A 16,814-nucleotide genomic window follows, 5' to 3' on the forward strand; every position below is an offset into this window, starting at 1 on the left:
CTAAGTGTGGGACAAAACTAATTAAAACTAACTAATTCAAAAATATAAAATAGACACATGAAAACCTAGGCATTTCTAATTCCAAGGAAGTAGTAGAATACCGACAGGTCACCACTTTACCGTAAAAAGAATGTATAAATTAGACCCTATAAAATTGAGTTAAGATATAACATTAAATAAAATAAAATTAAATTAAATTAAATTAAACAATAGTCAATATAAATGTCAGAAAGACATATACCAATACCAATCCAATCTACCTTCTGTTATGCATTCCAGGTCCCAGTGGCCTGGGGGGGTTCATAAGCATCTCTGAAAGTAGAGCTAGGAAACCGCTGCCAGGCCCAGTAGATCCTGTTGATCTTCTTTTATACTCCTAAGGATGAAGTCTGAAAGTGACTTTCTGTAAAGTGTAGTCTGAAAAATGGAGTTATGGCTCCTTTCTAATCAGCTTTTAGCTTGGTCCCTGGAGAGACACTTTTCCATTGGGTTATTGGGGAGATTCTTTTGCGACAGAAGTATTCTGGTTTAGCTAGCAGGAATTTCTTTGCTAATTGGGATTATTGGGATTACAGATACAATTGCCAATTGATATACTTTAGGGCTGCAACCTTTGAAGCAGGAGGAGCAATGATGGAAGGAATTTATCATCAGGTGGCATTAAATTTTATGATGATGACTAAACAAGTGGAACTCTGGGTGGCAAACAAGAATAAAAACCACAATATAATTTAAACAGAAAACCATTTAAAACGTCAATGAATCCACAATAAAATTTTGCATTCATCTTATGTAGCCAGGGCCTTTGGCTAAGCTGACTTGGTTCTGTAGATTGGGAGGCTAAAGCTAAACATTCCAATGATTCCCATGCTAGTAAATAATTTGAATAAATAATCTCTGATGTCTTGAACTTGAAGAAGCAAAGAACTCCCAAGTACTGTTGTATAATGTGCGTTTCAAAATGTGTACGTGAATGCTCATATGGTGGATGCTATTTTACTGACTAAAATATTTCGTTTTGTCTGGGGAATAGTCTTTCTTTGTTACAACCTGGAAAGCTAATCTTTAATACAGAGCATAAGTCATTGGGTGTCGCTTTCCCTTGGGAGGTATTTTCCAAGCAATACCAATTGTTAAGAGCCCTTCCCGGCAAGCCAGTTGCTATGATTTTTAGATCAGGTAACAAAAGCAAATACTCTGGGAGTAGGGAAAGGGGGACTGACTGCCTTCCGATATTTGTTATGTTGATGAGCATAAACTGAATTATACTCAAATAGGCACAGAAGAATGTATCTGACATGCACCTTAGCTGACAATTCCTTAACAGTTGTAAATTCTTGTCTCATTTCTATTTCATTTTGTGATTTTTTTAAAATTACAGGAGCCTTATTTTTTATTATTTGTACATAGTAAAGTACCGTAGTTCATTAAATAGAAGAGGTATGTGGCGTGAATGTCACTTTAGTAGTTTTTCCAGTTTGGGGTATTTGTGTAGCTTACATTTTCATTTATTTGTGGTTTATCTATTGTGCGCCACCCAGAGTTCCCTTTGGTAAGATGCCAAATTAGATAGGTAGGTAGGTGACAGATAGATAGATAGATAGATAGATAGATAGATAGATATGATAGGAATTTGGTAAATTGTCTATGTTAAACCTTTGGGAGGAAAAACCTTTAATCAGGTGCTGAAAGAGTATCACATAGGGGCCCTTTTTGTTTTCACCACCTGAAAGAACCTGTAAATTCAATTAACTATATCACAAATCCCAGAGTCCATGAGAGTCACAAAGCAGCATTTCAGCTTATTCTGTTACTGTCACTAAGGAAGTCAAGAGTCTGCAAGAGATCTGAGAAGACTCGGGTAAGGCTAAATTGTTTCATCTGGTCCTGATTGTCAAAACTTGGAAATGAGTCATGTCAGGGAAGGAGGAAGACCCACTCTTCACAATATGCCCCATATGCCTCAGTTACTCATGCCTCTGCTTTCATCTCTAATTTAGTTCCTGTGTAAACTAGTGCCTGACAAAAGTTAATTGAATAAATCTAAAATCTTCATTTGAGAACCAGATTTCGTTCACCATATCATTCTTATATCCCATTGCCATTATTAACTCAATGGATACAATTGAATCCAACAAGCAAAAAGTGTTACAAACACTGAAAGTGTGTGTTGGTGGTGGGTCTTGATCTGTTCTGAGTCCAAAGATCATGCTTTCTAAAGAGCATTAGGGATTCCTTTAGGCTTAGAGCAACAGGTAGATGCTGTAGCCAGGGGGGTTTGCCCAGTTCTGTTTGTTATGGCAATTACCCCCTTTCCTGGTCTCAAATAATGTCATTATCACCACACACACACCCCAAGCCTCCACCCTCTGTTGTTTTACACCAAGGTCTAGGAAAGGCAATTCCAACTGGATCTTTGGCTTACAAACAAACAGTCACAAATTACTCCATGATATATCCAGATATCCCCTTAAGTGTAATTCCTCCTGGTTTAACCACTGTTTTAGGTTAATTTGACTTTCATAATTTCTGACTTGCAGGATGCAACCATATTCTGATCTCTTTAATGGATCTCATACAGGTAATGTTATATTTCATTAAACCATGCATTTATCTTCTCAGGAGACAAGATGGCCTATTATGAGATAGCAAATAAGAAAGTGATGGAAGTGATCAATTCTGCCAGGATCAAACAAGAACAATTTCACACTCGGACTTTTCATAGCAACCATACAGAAGGAGAAATCTCATCCAGTGATACAAAGGCAGCTGGTGATGGACAGTCAGAACCAGACACTTGGATTTATCCACTAATACAGATGAAGCCATTTGGGATTCGGATAGATGAGACTGTTACGAATACTCTCCTCATGGAAGCAGAGCAGGGGGCCAGCATATATCTCACCACAGGTTATTTCAACCTCACAAAAACATATGTAGATCTGATTCTAGGCACCCAGGCAAAATTCCAGATTCTACTAGCCTCACCGGAGGTGAATGGATTCTTTGGAGCCAAAGGGGTGGCAGGTGCCATCCCTGCTGCCTACGTTTACATTGAACAGCAATTCTTCAGCAAGGTGTGTGGCCTGGGTCAGGAAGGGAGAGTTCAGTTGCAGGAATATACAAGGAGTGGATGGACATTCCACGCCAAAGGTGAGACATTCTAGGCAATGGACTTTTGCTTATTCATTAAAGTGGTATTATCCAAAAATGAGTTTAGACTTAATTCTGTTTTAAGTGTCTATCTGCTCTGGAGAATGATCCTTTGATAATTTTCATGCCAGATCCTTGTCTGGAAATCCAGCTGGATGATTTGATTATGAATTGTAGGTTTAAAAAGGCTAGGAAAAGGCCACAGTCATATAATGTATTTATTTATTGTTAATTTTTTATCCTGTCTTTATTACTTTAGAAGTAACTCAAGGTAACAGACATAATGCTCCCTCCTCCTTCTGGTTTTCCTACAATAACAACAATCTTGTGAGGTTGGGTTATATGATACGTTTCCAAGATGTCTCTCTTAGGGTAGAGATTAACAAAGGATTTCAAGGTAGAACTTTAAGCCACTGGGATAGACGTAAATAATTTACTGTTCCTGAACTAATCAGTGGCAGCAAAACTACTGTGGCATATTGTTAATAAATCAGTTTATCTTGATAATTTTATATTCAGGTCAGGAAGACGGTATATTGGAACCAAACATGAATGAAACCAGTGCAGCAATATTTATTTATTTGTTTATTATTGCATTTATATACCACTGCAACTCTCGGTGTCTTACATAGAAAAAAAATAGCTTAAAATAAATCCAATAGAAAAGATAAAAACATGCCAGCAATACAACAAGACAGAGGAAGAATTTTTGTTCTGAAAGATCGCCACATCAAAATCAAAAGTATTTCTCCATATAGGAAAGACAGTAGAAAATAGGAACTATATAGTACTAGATTTGGGAAGAAGATGTATGGGAATTGTTAACTTCATTACTGACCTTGTAATCTACAATTTCTTCATTTCCTGTTACTGTGATATGGTCAGTTGGGAAAGCAGGAAATTGTTTTACCATGTAAGAAAGTAATGACTGAATGGGATCTAAAGGCCAGTTGGGGCATCTGACAAATAACAATCTGGGTACTGAACTGAATTTGCCAATTTTCCAGTAACCTTTAAGAATGATGGATGCCTGAAGGCCCATTAATGAAGCAGTCCTGTCTTTCCTGTGTTCTGAGAAATTAGGGTGGGAAGTCTGAAATCAGATCCATTTTGGAAAAAAGACAATGGATTCCTGCATTTTTACTAACTTGCTTTGACTTAAAAATTTCTCTGCAAAAGATGTAGTATGCAGAATAGAATTCAAGGTTAAGCTTGGTGACTTTGTGATATGCCAGGGAGAGAAAATGGATGCCCAAAACGTAAGTGGAAGAAGTTAAGTGTCCCAGCTGTGATAAAGCCACAATTTATGTGGAAACTATAGCATCTTAGAATCTGTAAACAGTCGGAAGAATACAGTAATTTTCATAGTCTTTATTTGAAAGCAGTCAAATTTGAATTTCTCACATTTGGCTATTATACATGTCCTGGCAGGCTGAGGCACCTGAAATTTTCCATTCAATTGTGCATTGCCATACTATGGAATCCATTGTCTAGCCTTTGGAAGATAAGCTGCTGCCAGAAATAATTAGAATTCCGCATGCAAAATCCAAGTTCTCCCTTGCATCAGTCCTCTTTTTATTGCGCTTAGGAACTTCTTTGTCGCTTACTGTATAAATTAGATTAGAGTAAACTGGGCAGCCTTCTCTATTACCTTGAACAAGTCCCAAAGTTCACGTCCTAACAGGCCGTTGTACTCCAGGGATCTAGGCTTTTATTTGTCTGAGTTTGTGGTGGTTAATCATTATGGGAATGCTGATATCTTCCCAACCTCCTTCCTGCAGAGCTTCTGGGAAGAGGCTTGGAGGTTGGGTGTGGGGATGGCTGCTGAGTAAGCTCTTTTCTCTTAAGAAAACATATTCATGCTCCCTCTCAGCCAAAATCAGGAAAAAGGGCAAGGGATGGGATCATGTGGGTAACCAAGAGCACTGCTTATGCGTTCTGTTAAGATCTCCCCTGTCAGCAACCTTTCGAAGGGGGGATGGGCTTAGAATGGCTGGTCTTCTGTCTTACTGGCAGTGGGCTCCGTTGTTTCAAACCTCTTTAGAGATAGGAGGACTGTGAAAAATAACACAAACAATTTTAGGAGAAGGACTTTGGTTACTTTTTCAATGCTGTGAAAGGAGCAGTCCTCATGAATTTTTTTTCCCCTTGATTTTTTTTCTTTCTCCAAAGCCTTTATACTTTTGTCATTTGACTACACAAGACACAGCTTTCCTCATTTTATGATTCAGTGTTTCTTCCAGAAGATGTGAAATACGCACTATACTTTGAAAAGTTGCTGATTCTGCAGTAGTTTAGGATAATGTTGTGGGCATTCTGTAAGTGGCTTTGACTGAGCAATGGCAATCGAAAATAAAGACTATACAAAGCAAAAAAATTGCAAATGCAGTTGCCATACAAATTCATCACACTTCCATGTATTTCTTGGTGCTGCAAACTTGAAGAAGAGTTTCTCATTCTTGATACGTTCCATCTTGTGCTGGCCAAAATTTTCAGTAAGATGTGTCAGCTTAAAAAAACTTTCAAGCATTCTTAACAATTAGGACTACCAAGAATTTATCCGCTTACCAAACCAAGTTGTGTAAGAGGCAGTAATTCCTCACTAGTTTGGGAAAGTACATTTAAGATTCCTGTCTTGGAATCTGGCTGTGGAGGAAGAGATGAGATTAGATGAAGAGGATTGAGGTAAATAAAGGTTCTAGTTGTAAGCACCTCTTAGGAGAGGCAAGTAGGTTCTTGCAGGGCAAAATGGTTTGCTGTCAGTTATGCAACTGGGGACAGAGTATCCCTTGTGCGATGGGGGACCTTCTCTACTACAAGTAAGTGACAATTGAGACATTCTTTATATTTCCCTCCTGGAAAGGTGAGTCATGATGTGAGCATAATCAGGTTGGCTTAGTCCCAAGACCAAGTCCCCTCTTACAGTAGGCAGTCTCCTGGTTTCTGGCTTCCCATTCCCCGCCTGGTCGGTATGGCCAAAAGCAACGCTGGGGTCTTTTCTGTCAGATTCCAGTGGACCAGCAGGCGGCCCTTTCCTTCACTTCTGCTGGGTTGCATTGTAGGTTGTGCTCAGAGCCATCAATTGGAGCAGCTGGACAATCCAGCTCCTCGTACGCCAGGGAACCATTGATATGTAGAAGATAGAAGGATAGAAGAATATGGAATATTTAGAGTTATAGAAAATAACTTGTGGCTCAACTGAGTGTGTCTGGGTGACTAATTTTATTTCAGATGTAAGAAAACAAATGCAGACATATAAAGGAAATTGTTAACTTGGAAGGGCTTATTTACCCTATAAAAGAAGAATCAGATGTAATGAAATAGATGCAGTAACTTGGGAAGGAAGAATCATTTAATTTTCTTATATTATTAACGGCACGTTAACAGAAAATGCATGGATGTTTTAAACTCCCAAGTTTTAGCAGCATCATTAATTCATTAGATGTTACTGCACTGCAGGTTCTTCAAACGCAATTTATAAGGGTGTGCTTTCTTTGGCAGTCAACTGCTTGCATGCAAACTGCAATACTGCACTTGCCTCATTAATGGCATCAGGTTTAATTTTCAAAACTTGTAAGTGCTAGCAACCCACATCCCATAGATGAAGTGTGAACCTCAGCTCCACCAGGTTGTACCACCGAACTCCAATTGCAAAATTGTCACTCTTCAACAGCCCATCTCCCATTCTCTTTCAAAAATTAAAAAGAAGGGGCAAATGGATTCCCCATGAGTAAAGTTACTAACCCTTTCGGTTCTTGTCTCATTTAGTTGCCGTGATATGAATTAGATCCCAGGCTGCAGGGAATCTTGTACTTGTATATGTTTTGGGGTGTTTGAGGTTGTTATTAGAGGTGTTTTTGGAATAGTGCTTTTTGCATTTTTGTATGTAAAGAGGAAGAGATTAGAAGATAGGAAACCAAGTAAAATGGGTGTGTGCTACTTTTGTCCTGGCAGATGTGACAGAGTGGTGAAAAGGTAACTGCTGGGTGGAGGCTCAGTTTCCAGAAAGAGACATCAAAACTGTTGGTTGCTCATTATTTTAGCTGAAAGTATAGTATCTGTATTAAAGCATATCTGCTGTGATCATGGCACATTTTGAAGATGCATTGAAGGTTGGCTAGTTTATAAAAAACAACAACCCCTATTTACCAGAATGAGCATTAGAATTAGAAATGCAGAGATAAATTTGTTTTTGATTCTATTATAGCTTCTATCATAATGCAACATATAGTAGTAATAAAGAGTTTTGTTTCAAATATTAATATATTTTTCCAGTTCTCAGAATGCGAGTTGTATTGCTGTATTGTTTGTGCAGTGAATTGCACAAATAAAATACAACATTAGAAATATTGTTGGAACATTCCTGCTGTTTCCTTCAGTTGGGGAATAGCTTGACAACTAGGTGTTGCTGTGGATTTGATTGCTAAGAGCTGTTCACTCTTGAAATAAATGAACTTAATATTATCTATGCATGTGGAAGCCACACTGAATAATTTCTTAAAGGAAGCCTTTTTTCCTTCCTCCCCAGATCCCACAATAATTTTTCAGTTATGATTACCATTAGCCATTTATGACTTTTTATTGATGTTGACATCATTGTAAAAACTGAGCAAAGAATTGTGGGGGTAATTACAGTATAGCCTATATCTGGTAGGTAAATACAGTTTTTATTTATTTATTGTACTCTGCAGGAGTTCCAGTTGGCATAGTTTTCCCCTGCCCATTTATCCTAATAATATAAAAGGAGCCGTTTTATAGTTTCTCGTTAAAAATTGCTAAAATGCCCTCAATTCCGGCTTGTTTTTGCAATCTTCATTATAATTATTTATTTTTAAATATGGTAAGTATAACATTAGGGCCTAGGTCATTAGTTAGGCTTGCGACATCTGGAAATTAGAATATGGTCTACACACCATGGATTGCATTATGCAAGCTAAAAGAGGCTAATTCTTGTATAAATTGTATGACAATCTCTGACGGGAAGCGTCCCTATTTCCTGGTTGCTCACTTTAATGATTTACACTTCTGGTAAACTAACAAAACGTACAGTGTGCTTTGTTACCAAGCCTTTGGATAACAAACAATTGTTTGGAGCACCTAACAGCTACCCTGGTCACTTCCTCTGTCTGCCATATTTCCTTTCTATGTTTCCTTGCAGGCCTCTGGTTGTACCTAGCAGGAAGCAGCCTGCCCTGCTTAACTTTGATTGGTTCTCCTAATTTTGGATACAGGTCAGTTCATCGTGACCTGGAAGCACAGATTGCAATAGTGACAGAAAACAAAGCCCTACAGCAGCAGTTCCATCAGGTTTGTAGAAAAACTGTTTTTTGAGCACTGGACCTGCTTCACAGGGCTGAGGGTTTGGGTGTGATAGGAAGTGCTTTTTTGTTTTTTATTAAATCAGTAATTGAGAAAGGACAAAATGTTGTTTTTTAATGACCTTTCACTAAAGATCCACTACCTTAAATAGTTGAATGCTGGAAGAATTCTGAATAAGAAGCTGATCCAGGAATTTGAAGAGAGCATGAGAAAAATGTGAAAGTACATTATTCTGGTTGTAAATTAATTCATGTCTTTCTCTGAAGCGGTTCTCCCATCTGAGGGTTATTGCGGGGAAATGTAGCAACTCTTCACTTCCCAAGCAAAATCTCTAGAAACTGTTTCCAGTAGCTCCCAGTATTTAGATAATCATAAGCCTTGTTAATTCTATTACGAGATAAAATTCCTGTCTCTTCCTGGCTTTCTTCTCACAAATCAGAGTGGACTGTAGTCTTGCTTCTTCGACAAGTAAATATTTTGTGCAGTGCCCTTGTAAGTTGTTACATCTAGATTTGCTTAATAAAATGATAATTGTTCTGAGCTCATAGTATTGATCTTTTGAATATTGCAGATACACTTTAAACTGATCTGATATTCTCCTTGAGAACCAGAACTACATAAATATTCAATGTTTGGTCAGTTTCTTTGTAGTTAAACCCCAGAAATAATGCACATCGAGGCTGTATATTTTGTTTTACTAGTCTTCAACTTGCTTGTAGTCAGAACTGAACTTCCCCCTGACCCCATGTTATTTACTTATATCAGATGTTTCAAGGAAACTTCTTTTGATCATTTGATCTAGTTTTGTGGAAATCAGAAGCAGTGGAAATATCTTTTGCTAAACTTCTTTTTTAAACAAATTTTATTAATTTTTAAAGACAATACACAGACAAACAAAACATAAAACGTAAGAACATAGAACATCTTTTCTAAGAACTGCTTAACAAAACAAATAAAACATCTTGTTTAAGTACAACATAATTCCAAATTATCACATTTCCATACAAACACAATTTAATATGCATCTTATGTATTTAACTTCATATCTTATTACTCTTTTTCCAACTTCTCACTGTTTCTTCCTTTACTTCTGTTCAACTGTATTAATTAAACTTATACTTTCATCTATCATGTCACCCCTAGTCCTTCTTTTCATTAAATTAGACAGACCCAACTCCTGCAACCGTTCTTCATGTGCTTAAGCCTCCCTATGGTCACTTGATTGTGATTGAGGCATTTGGCAATTGGCTCACATGACAATGGTCATAGTAGCCTACAATCATAGAATTGCTGTTCACTGCTGGCACCTGATAAGCAAAGTCAGGAAGTTATAAATGATCCCAATAATGTTGTACCTAGCAACCATGCAGGATTCACCAGCAACCAGAACTTCTCAACTTTGCATAAGTTGGCACAGTCACATGACGTTGCACTTTATGACCACGTCCCTTAGAGAGGGAGTTGCCATTCCTAAGTATTGTAGTTAAGCAAGTATCACCTGTACTTTTTCTATAAGTTGTACTTATCATTTTTTAGTTCTGAATTTCTTTCTGAAAGTAAAAGTCTATCCTGTGGTCATTCCAGTGGATCAAACAGAGGAGCTGAAATGAATATTTACTTTACCCTTTTGAAAAAGTTCCTTTATTTCCTATATGGCTATTCCTTTTTGTATGCTCTAATAGAAGATGAACCTCAGAATGGAGCATGGCACATGGGGCAGCACACTCTGTGAAGCCTGTCTTGCTGTCTGTAATGGTTTTCTCACTCTGAGAGCAGAACCTTCAATTAGTCGCCCTTTGGATTTTTCTCACTGCATTCTGTTGAGTTGCAATTATTATATAAAATTGGAAGCAATATTGTGGAGTGTTCTTCAGATCAGTTGGGCAGATGGGAAAGTATTAAATGGGATCCATTTTTTAAAACTGGTCTTACCTCAGTGGGATCTAGATTGTAGGGAAAAGGGAAGAAAAAAGAGAATAGCAATGTCATTTGCATAGGCTAAGTGGTATGTATATAGTATATAGTATATAGGCTAAGTGGACTTAGCTGGAGTTAAAGAATTGAGAAAAGAAATGTGTAGCTTGGTTGAAGGTGGGCAGAAGTCCCATTATGATATCATAGCTCTTTACATATACTTGTCTGTTTTATTAATTCAGATGAAATATTCATGTGTTGTAAACACTGTTTTCAAATACCATGTGTATGCTTTTGTAATAGAAACATTCATTTTTCCTTCTAGCTGTACTGTTTGTACTTTAAAGAGCTTAACATTTCTGGGAACCACATTGAAACCTTGACAGCACATTAGTTTTTGAATGGAGACTTGGATTTTTATTAAGAGAAATGAGCAGCCAGTCTCTGGAGATTAAAGCTGGGTTTCCTTTTTGGACAATTATAGCTCAGGGCTTGGCTGTGTTACGGGAAAAAGAATAACTAACGATAGGGCCAATCTTGCAGTGCTTTCCCCCTTGTATGTTTGTATACGTTATGTGGGTTGGGTTCTGTGTTTACAATTACTTGGGGTTTGGCTCAATTAGCATGTGAGATGCCAAATTCTGGAAAGTTTTGGCAAACTGAAGTGACAGATTTCTGATCACATTTTAGGAGAACATGTGCTGCTGGGATGAAATACCAGGACTCAGATCAGACTGATTTTGATTTAAAACAGTTAAGCTAGACAGTGATGATAGTAGACTCTAACAAGATTTGTTGGTTCTTGATTAGAGGTTCCGATTAGAGCAAATGTTGAAATTCAAGTTGTAATTTTATTTTAGGAGCAGGAACAACTTTACTCCCGTTCTGGTACAGTGTCTTCTTCAACGTTTGATCAGCCAAGCCGTTACGTCAAGCTGTGGGTGAAGATGTTGACACCTCTGATTAAGAACTTCTTCTGAAATAAGGAGAGACAGATCCTCTTGGTGAGTATCAGATGAGGCTTTTTATAGCTTCCTCTTAATTGGGAAGCATTTCAGCTAACAGGAAATGCATAGTGGCTGATTTCATTTGAATGTACTTCTACAATGTGTAATTTTCCTGAACATTATACAGTCTTGAGTTTTTGGTGTCAACTCTCACAATCATAGATCAGGTTCTTCTGGAAATGTTTAAAAGATATATGTAAAATAACTGGATCTCTCTGTAACAACTTTAAATTCAATTGTAGAATTATTTTGGTTTTTAAGAAGTTTGTACCAAATACATCAAAATTATGTAAATTGTGAATGTGCCTTTAAATCACTGTTCCTTTGAGTAAATATATACAGTATATATGTTAAGAAAAGGTATAAATACATTTCTGTACATTTCCATCTTATTTAAACAAAAATAAGCCTTTTAAATGGAGAACCCTTTATCAAAGAGTAAGGCAGCAGCCAAGCTTTGTTGAAATAATAATATTAGGATCTTGTTTCTTCTCATCTCATAAGCAGAAATATTCTGGAACAGTGAGACATATATTTGGCCAACTATCCAAGAGCAAAACATAAAACTAAATTTTGCCTTCTACTCTGCTGTGTATTTAATTGGAACAGTGTATAAATAATTTCCTTTCACTTATGTTCTTGGTGCACAATAATGTATTTTAATAATTATCAGCTATTGTTTTTCTGTTATAAATATACACTGTGGTGAATAAAGAATTTCGTATTGATTTTTGTTGTTCCTGCAGTGAGAAAACTTCTCCCCCAAAATTCAAAATTAAAAGAAGGACTCATGAAAGCATAAAGTTGTGTATTGTTGAGGTAAACAGACATACAGTAGGCTTATCCAAAAATGACTCTACTGGGCAGGGGCACCCAAGAGTCAGCCCTCTTGTTTCAATAGAAGGATGCCTGGAGGACGTCAATTTTGGGAGGAGACATTGCTCATAAAAGACTTCTTAACTGATGGTGAGCCTCGGGGCCTATTACTCATTTGTGAAACTGAGCACATTTAAGAATTCTACAAGTTGGTTTCAACCCAACATGTAAATAAGATTTAATTGCTGGGCCTGTTCCTTTTTATATGGCTAGAAATTAATCATAAAAGAACCTGAACATTTCCCTTTAGGAAGAGAAAAGGCTGTCCATAATCTACTTCAGAGAAAAAGAAAGCTCAGAGGATTATATGGATCTTCTGTTTAGTAATTAATATCACAAGATTTGTGATCAGTTAAAGCTACATAAATTTGTGTTCGCAGATAATCCAAATGCTACTTTAGCTATTTGAGGATTTTATTTTGGCTTTGGTAACTGTGAGAAGATATAAAAGAAATTGAATATCTGTTTCTTAGATACTAGAAGTCTTAGAAAACATTTACATTGGGCTTTTGAGATTTTTTTATATTGTCTAAATATTTTTACATATGTATTTTCTCATTTGTAAGAAAACTATTTTTTTTAATAAAAGAGATGCTCTCAGATGGTTAAATACTGTGCCCATCATCTGTTGTGTGCTTCAGTATAGAAGTACCCTTGAGATGCTAGGTGATGAAAGATCAGAAGAATTTTGGTAGCACCCAATTAACACATTTGTTAGTTGGAAAAAGTGCTACCATGTTCCTTCTGATATGTTGGCACTGTAGACTCCATATACATCTTCTGCAGCATTTACAACAAGAAACACTAGATTCTAATAAAGTATTTTTTGGATTTTAAGTATAAGTAATTTTAATATACTAATCTATTAGCCATATCAAATAATATCCCTCCAGGGTATGTAAATAGTGCAAGAGAGGGAAATCTGTAGGTCTCCAGATACTCTTGAGTCTCTCTTCTGTCAGCTCCAGCCAGCATAGATACTCAGAAATAATGTGAGTGGGACTATAACAATAGCTGGTGGATTGCAGTTTTCAGCTTCTGGCTACAATTTTTTTTAAAAAGCAAAATAATGTAGTAAGAATATTACACTTGGAGTGAGGCAACAGAGGGAACAAATTAGCTGGAAAACGATGCAAAAAATTAACAGCCAACAAAAAGAGTCTGGACATTATTGTCAGAACATCTCCCCTTCTGAAGAATAAAGAGAAAATTATCCCTAGTACTTGGTATTGATAAGTCCTTCATCCACAAACTAAGGAGGAGAAAGAAATCCTTCATGTGATTGTAATTCAGTGCTGTAGGGCAGGGCTGTCAAACTCGTGGCCCGCAAGTGGATGCATCGTGCTGGCCACACCCACGCCTGGTTTAGCAAAGGGGAAAAAAGTCCAGATACGTCACATGACATCGCCGTGACCACGCGAGTTAGACAGCCCTGCTGTAGGGGATTTCATTAAAGCACCATGTTAATCCACTAGAAATAGATTTTGAGGAGATAATTCATGGTTTTGGTCCTAAATAGCATTAGCAAGGTTGGATTGGCAGTTGGGGAAAGAGTATAGCGGTTGTATCTTTTCAATTTCTCTTAAAGTGCTATTTGTTTTGTTTCTCTTTTGTATAAGCAAAGTTCATACTGTTTCCTTCTTGTAACACAAAGGAACTGAAGACCGTCCCCTGTTGCTGACTTAAGATTGCATCTAGATGTATTTGAAATATGTTCTAATCAACCAAGTTCCTCTATTGTTTCATTCCAACCATGGTAGATGATGATGATGATGATGATGATGATGATGATGATGATAATGATGATAATAATGATGATAATGATAATAATAATAATAATAATAATAATAATTATTATTATTATTATTATTATTATTATTATTATTATTAACTTTGTGAAGAGAGTGGACCATTATTTCCCTTGCTTTGGCTTCTGACACTAAGAGCAACACAGAAGAAGAAAAGACTGTAACAAAGTTGCTACAAGGAAAAAAGAATAGATTACTTAGTTAGAGAGGGGGAATTATAATTTTATTATGCTGTTAATACATACCATTTTAAATGTACATAAAATTTGCCTTAAAATCCTGCTTTGAAAACTGATGCATGCTTTGAATTGGCAAGGAAACAAGTTTTAATTTTCACACAGAAAACTACACAGCTTCTACTGAGCAGAGTTGTCTCAGTTAATAGCCCTGAATAATTCTTCTGATAATTCTTTTCAATTGCTGAATGGGAAAAAAAATTAGAATGAGTTCCCAGGCAGTTCTGCGATAGTCTTGCTGCTTAATAACGTTTGACTGTAATGTCTGAAACTAATTTGTGAACTGCTGAGGAGTGGAAATTCTTTTCTTCTGAATGGGATCATCCACCCCATTGCATCAGTGTGCTTTCCTCCTCTCCTTCATAACAGATCCTGAAACAGTAGTCCTTTACTCTGCCTCAGGAACAAGACTTGCGATGTTGCTGCCCTCACATGGCAGCTACTGCTGCTGTTCTGCTGAAGGCAGTGCTTTCCTCAGGATGATGAGGATGAGACAGAATAGGGGGAAAGAAGAGGGCAAAACATTAGTCTAGGCCTTACTCTAACTTCCCTCATTTGCTTCCTTTTTTTGTCAGCTTCTCTGCAAAAGCCTGGTCTTTGCATTTCCCCATGCCCAATGCTTTTTGGGAAGACCAAGGAATGCAAAGATGTGATGGCAGTGGTGACAAGAATTGATTAGAAAAGGGCACTTGGCTCACTTATTTGCCAGCTGAAGTTTCCTGTGAGGATACCTTCCATAGAAACACAGAGCCCTGCCACAGAGCCCTGGATAGGTGGGGAGAGCCCCAAAGCAACCAGGTGAAGCCTTGCCATATGCCACCCTCCCAACTACTCTTCCCAAAAACCACAAAAAGGGTTTCAATAGAAAGCACTACTTTCCTGCCAGATTGCTTTGATAGGGCTTTAGTTCGTCAGCAGTGGGTTAGCACTGAGGTGAAAGCTCTGTTGGGAAAATATATATGCAACATGAGATAAGTTAAGCCAGTTTGAAGCTGGACATAGAAGGGATGTGGATGAGCACCATATGCACAAGTCTGTTAGTGTCGAAGGCGTAAAGTTACAGGATACCACTTCTAATCAAAGATGACAGTATTGTTTTTGTGATTTGATAGTAAACAGCCTTTCAGTAAGTAGGTTCTGCCTTTTATCAGATCAATGAGTATTTTTAGCAGATGCCTAGATTTGCTGCTACTGTCTGCTTTAAAGAGTGATTTCTAGTGTAAGACTAAAAATAGTTAGGGATATATTTGGGTATTTTGTTCATAATAAAAATGTGGAGGAATATATGGGTTTTTTTCCTAATCAGATAACCATAATAAATGTTGCTTATTAACATTTGTAATCAAATTCCTAAAATTTCAGGAATCACTGAGTGCTTTTAAATTGATAGGAATTGATAGGCATCATTCACCTCTGGACGCTTTCACCTGCCCCACAAAATGGCCTCTTGATATCTGTTTTATTTTGCTTATTTACCTTTTGGAGAGCAAAAAAGTAAGTTCAAATCTTATGTAAAGATGGTTTACATACTATACATGTATAAACTGAAATAATTTAAACTTAGTTCATATCAAAAATAACTAATATGTCTCACGCACTGATCTTTCTTGTTGCAGTGAGTTGCAGGAACATCCTAGAATTAGAGTGGGTATGTGTATTAGGTGTTATGTTATGTTGGTTATTTTTATTGACAGCCGTCCTTCTTTTTGGTGAAAGCAAATAGACAGGAGAAATGTATTCATAGTATAATTTCCCTGGATAAGTATAAGTTTATTTATTTACAATTTTTGAACACCTTAAGATTCTTTTTTTGAGTGGAAATATAATGTCCTGTCAAGCATTGTGTATTTTTTAGGAATGCTGGCTGTGCAACCTCAAACATGCCAGACCTGAGTTTCATGACAAGAATGTTTGGACACTAGGTAGGTAGGAGACATCAGGGAGAAGAGCCTGACAACGATTCAACTTAGATCTGGTGGTGAGCCAATATTGTGGGAGGCAGAAGTGGAAAGGTTGGGCTGGATAGGCATGACCTAATGGACAGCTTCAGAAATAACCTAGTAGGTTAATAGAGGCAATCCAAGATGACAAAGCAGGAACAGGTCTTGGTGTTTGTACAGAGAAATGTCCATCACTAGGATAAGTAGGTGTTGAGTGAGAGATGACTCGGGGTTCAAAGTGGTTTAGATTCCATTTGTACCTTATGTTCAGAGTTTTGAGCAAATTATTAGATTGACCAGGTTTTAGTTCATGAAATGAGTTTTATGGCTAGCTATTCTTGCAAGTGCAAGTTACAGTTTCCCCAAGTTCCATATATGGCCAGTAAGGTGAAGATGTCTGGGCTAAGCCATAAGCTGTTAAGTGACAGCTACTGCACAGTCTTTGTTTTTCTTTCTTTCTGTATGTTCTTGCAGAGCCACTACTCAACCAGACAAACTTTCTGTCATGGAGAATAATGAAATATAAGAACAATGTTGTTAATGATCACTTGAGTAGGAACA

General features: G+C 37.2%; 1 protein-coding gene across 4 annotated transcripts in view; it reads left to right on the forward strand.

Moving 5' to 3' along the window:
* PGS1 (phosphatidylglycerophosphate synthase 1) overlaps nucleotides 1-16,814 on the forward strand; it is a 38,683-nt gene that overhangs the window by 19,067 nt on the left and 2,802 nt on the right. Inside the window, exons 7-10 of one of the 4 annotated variants that reach the window (XR_015741819.1) lie at nucleotides 2,623-3,153; nucleotides 8,312-8,460; nucleotides 11,247-11,390; nucleotides 12,140-12,359. Coding sequence is in view for 1 of the 4 variants with exons in the window: in XM_026701823.2 (XP_026557608.1) it covers nucleotides 2,623-3,153; nucleotides 8,312-8,460; nucleotides 11,247-11,366 (800 nt within the window). In the remaining 3 variants the exon portion in view is untranslated. The remainder of the gene's footprint in view (nucleotides 1-2,622; nucleotides 3,154-8,311; nucleotides 8,461-11,246; nucleotides 11,391-12,139; nucleotides 12,360-16,814) is intronic. The other 3 variants (XR_015741821.1, XM_026701823.2, XR_015741820.1) reach the window with 3 other exon arrangements.

Source organism: Pseudonaja textilis, chromosome 2 (assembly GCF_049901715.1).
Source record: "Pseudonaja textilis isolate UNSWEBS1 chromosome 2, rPseTex1.2, whole genome shotgun sequence".
Lineage (NCBI taxonomy): Eukaryota > Metazoa > Chordata > Lepidosauria > Squamata > Elapidae > Pseudonaja > Pseudonaja textilis.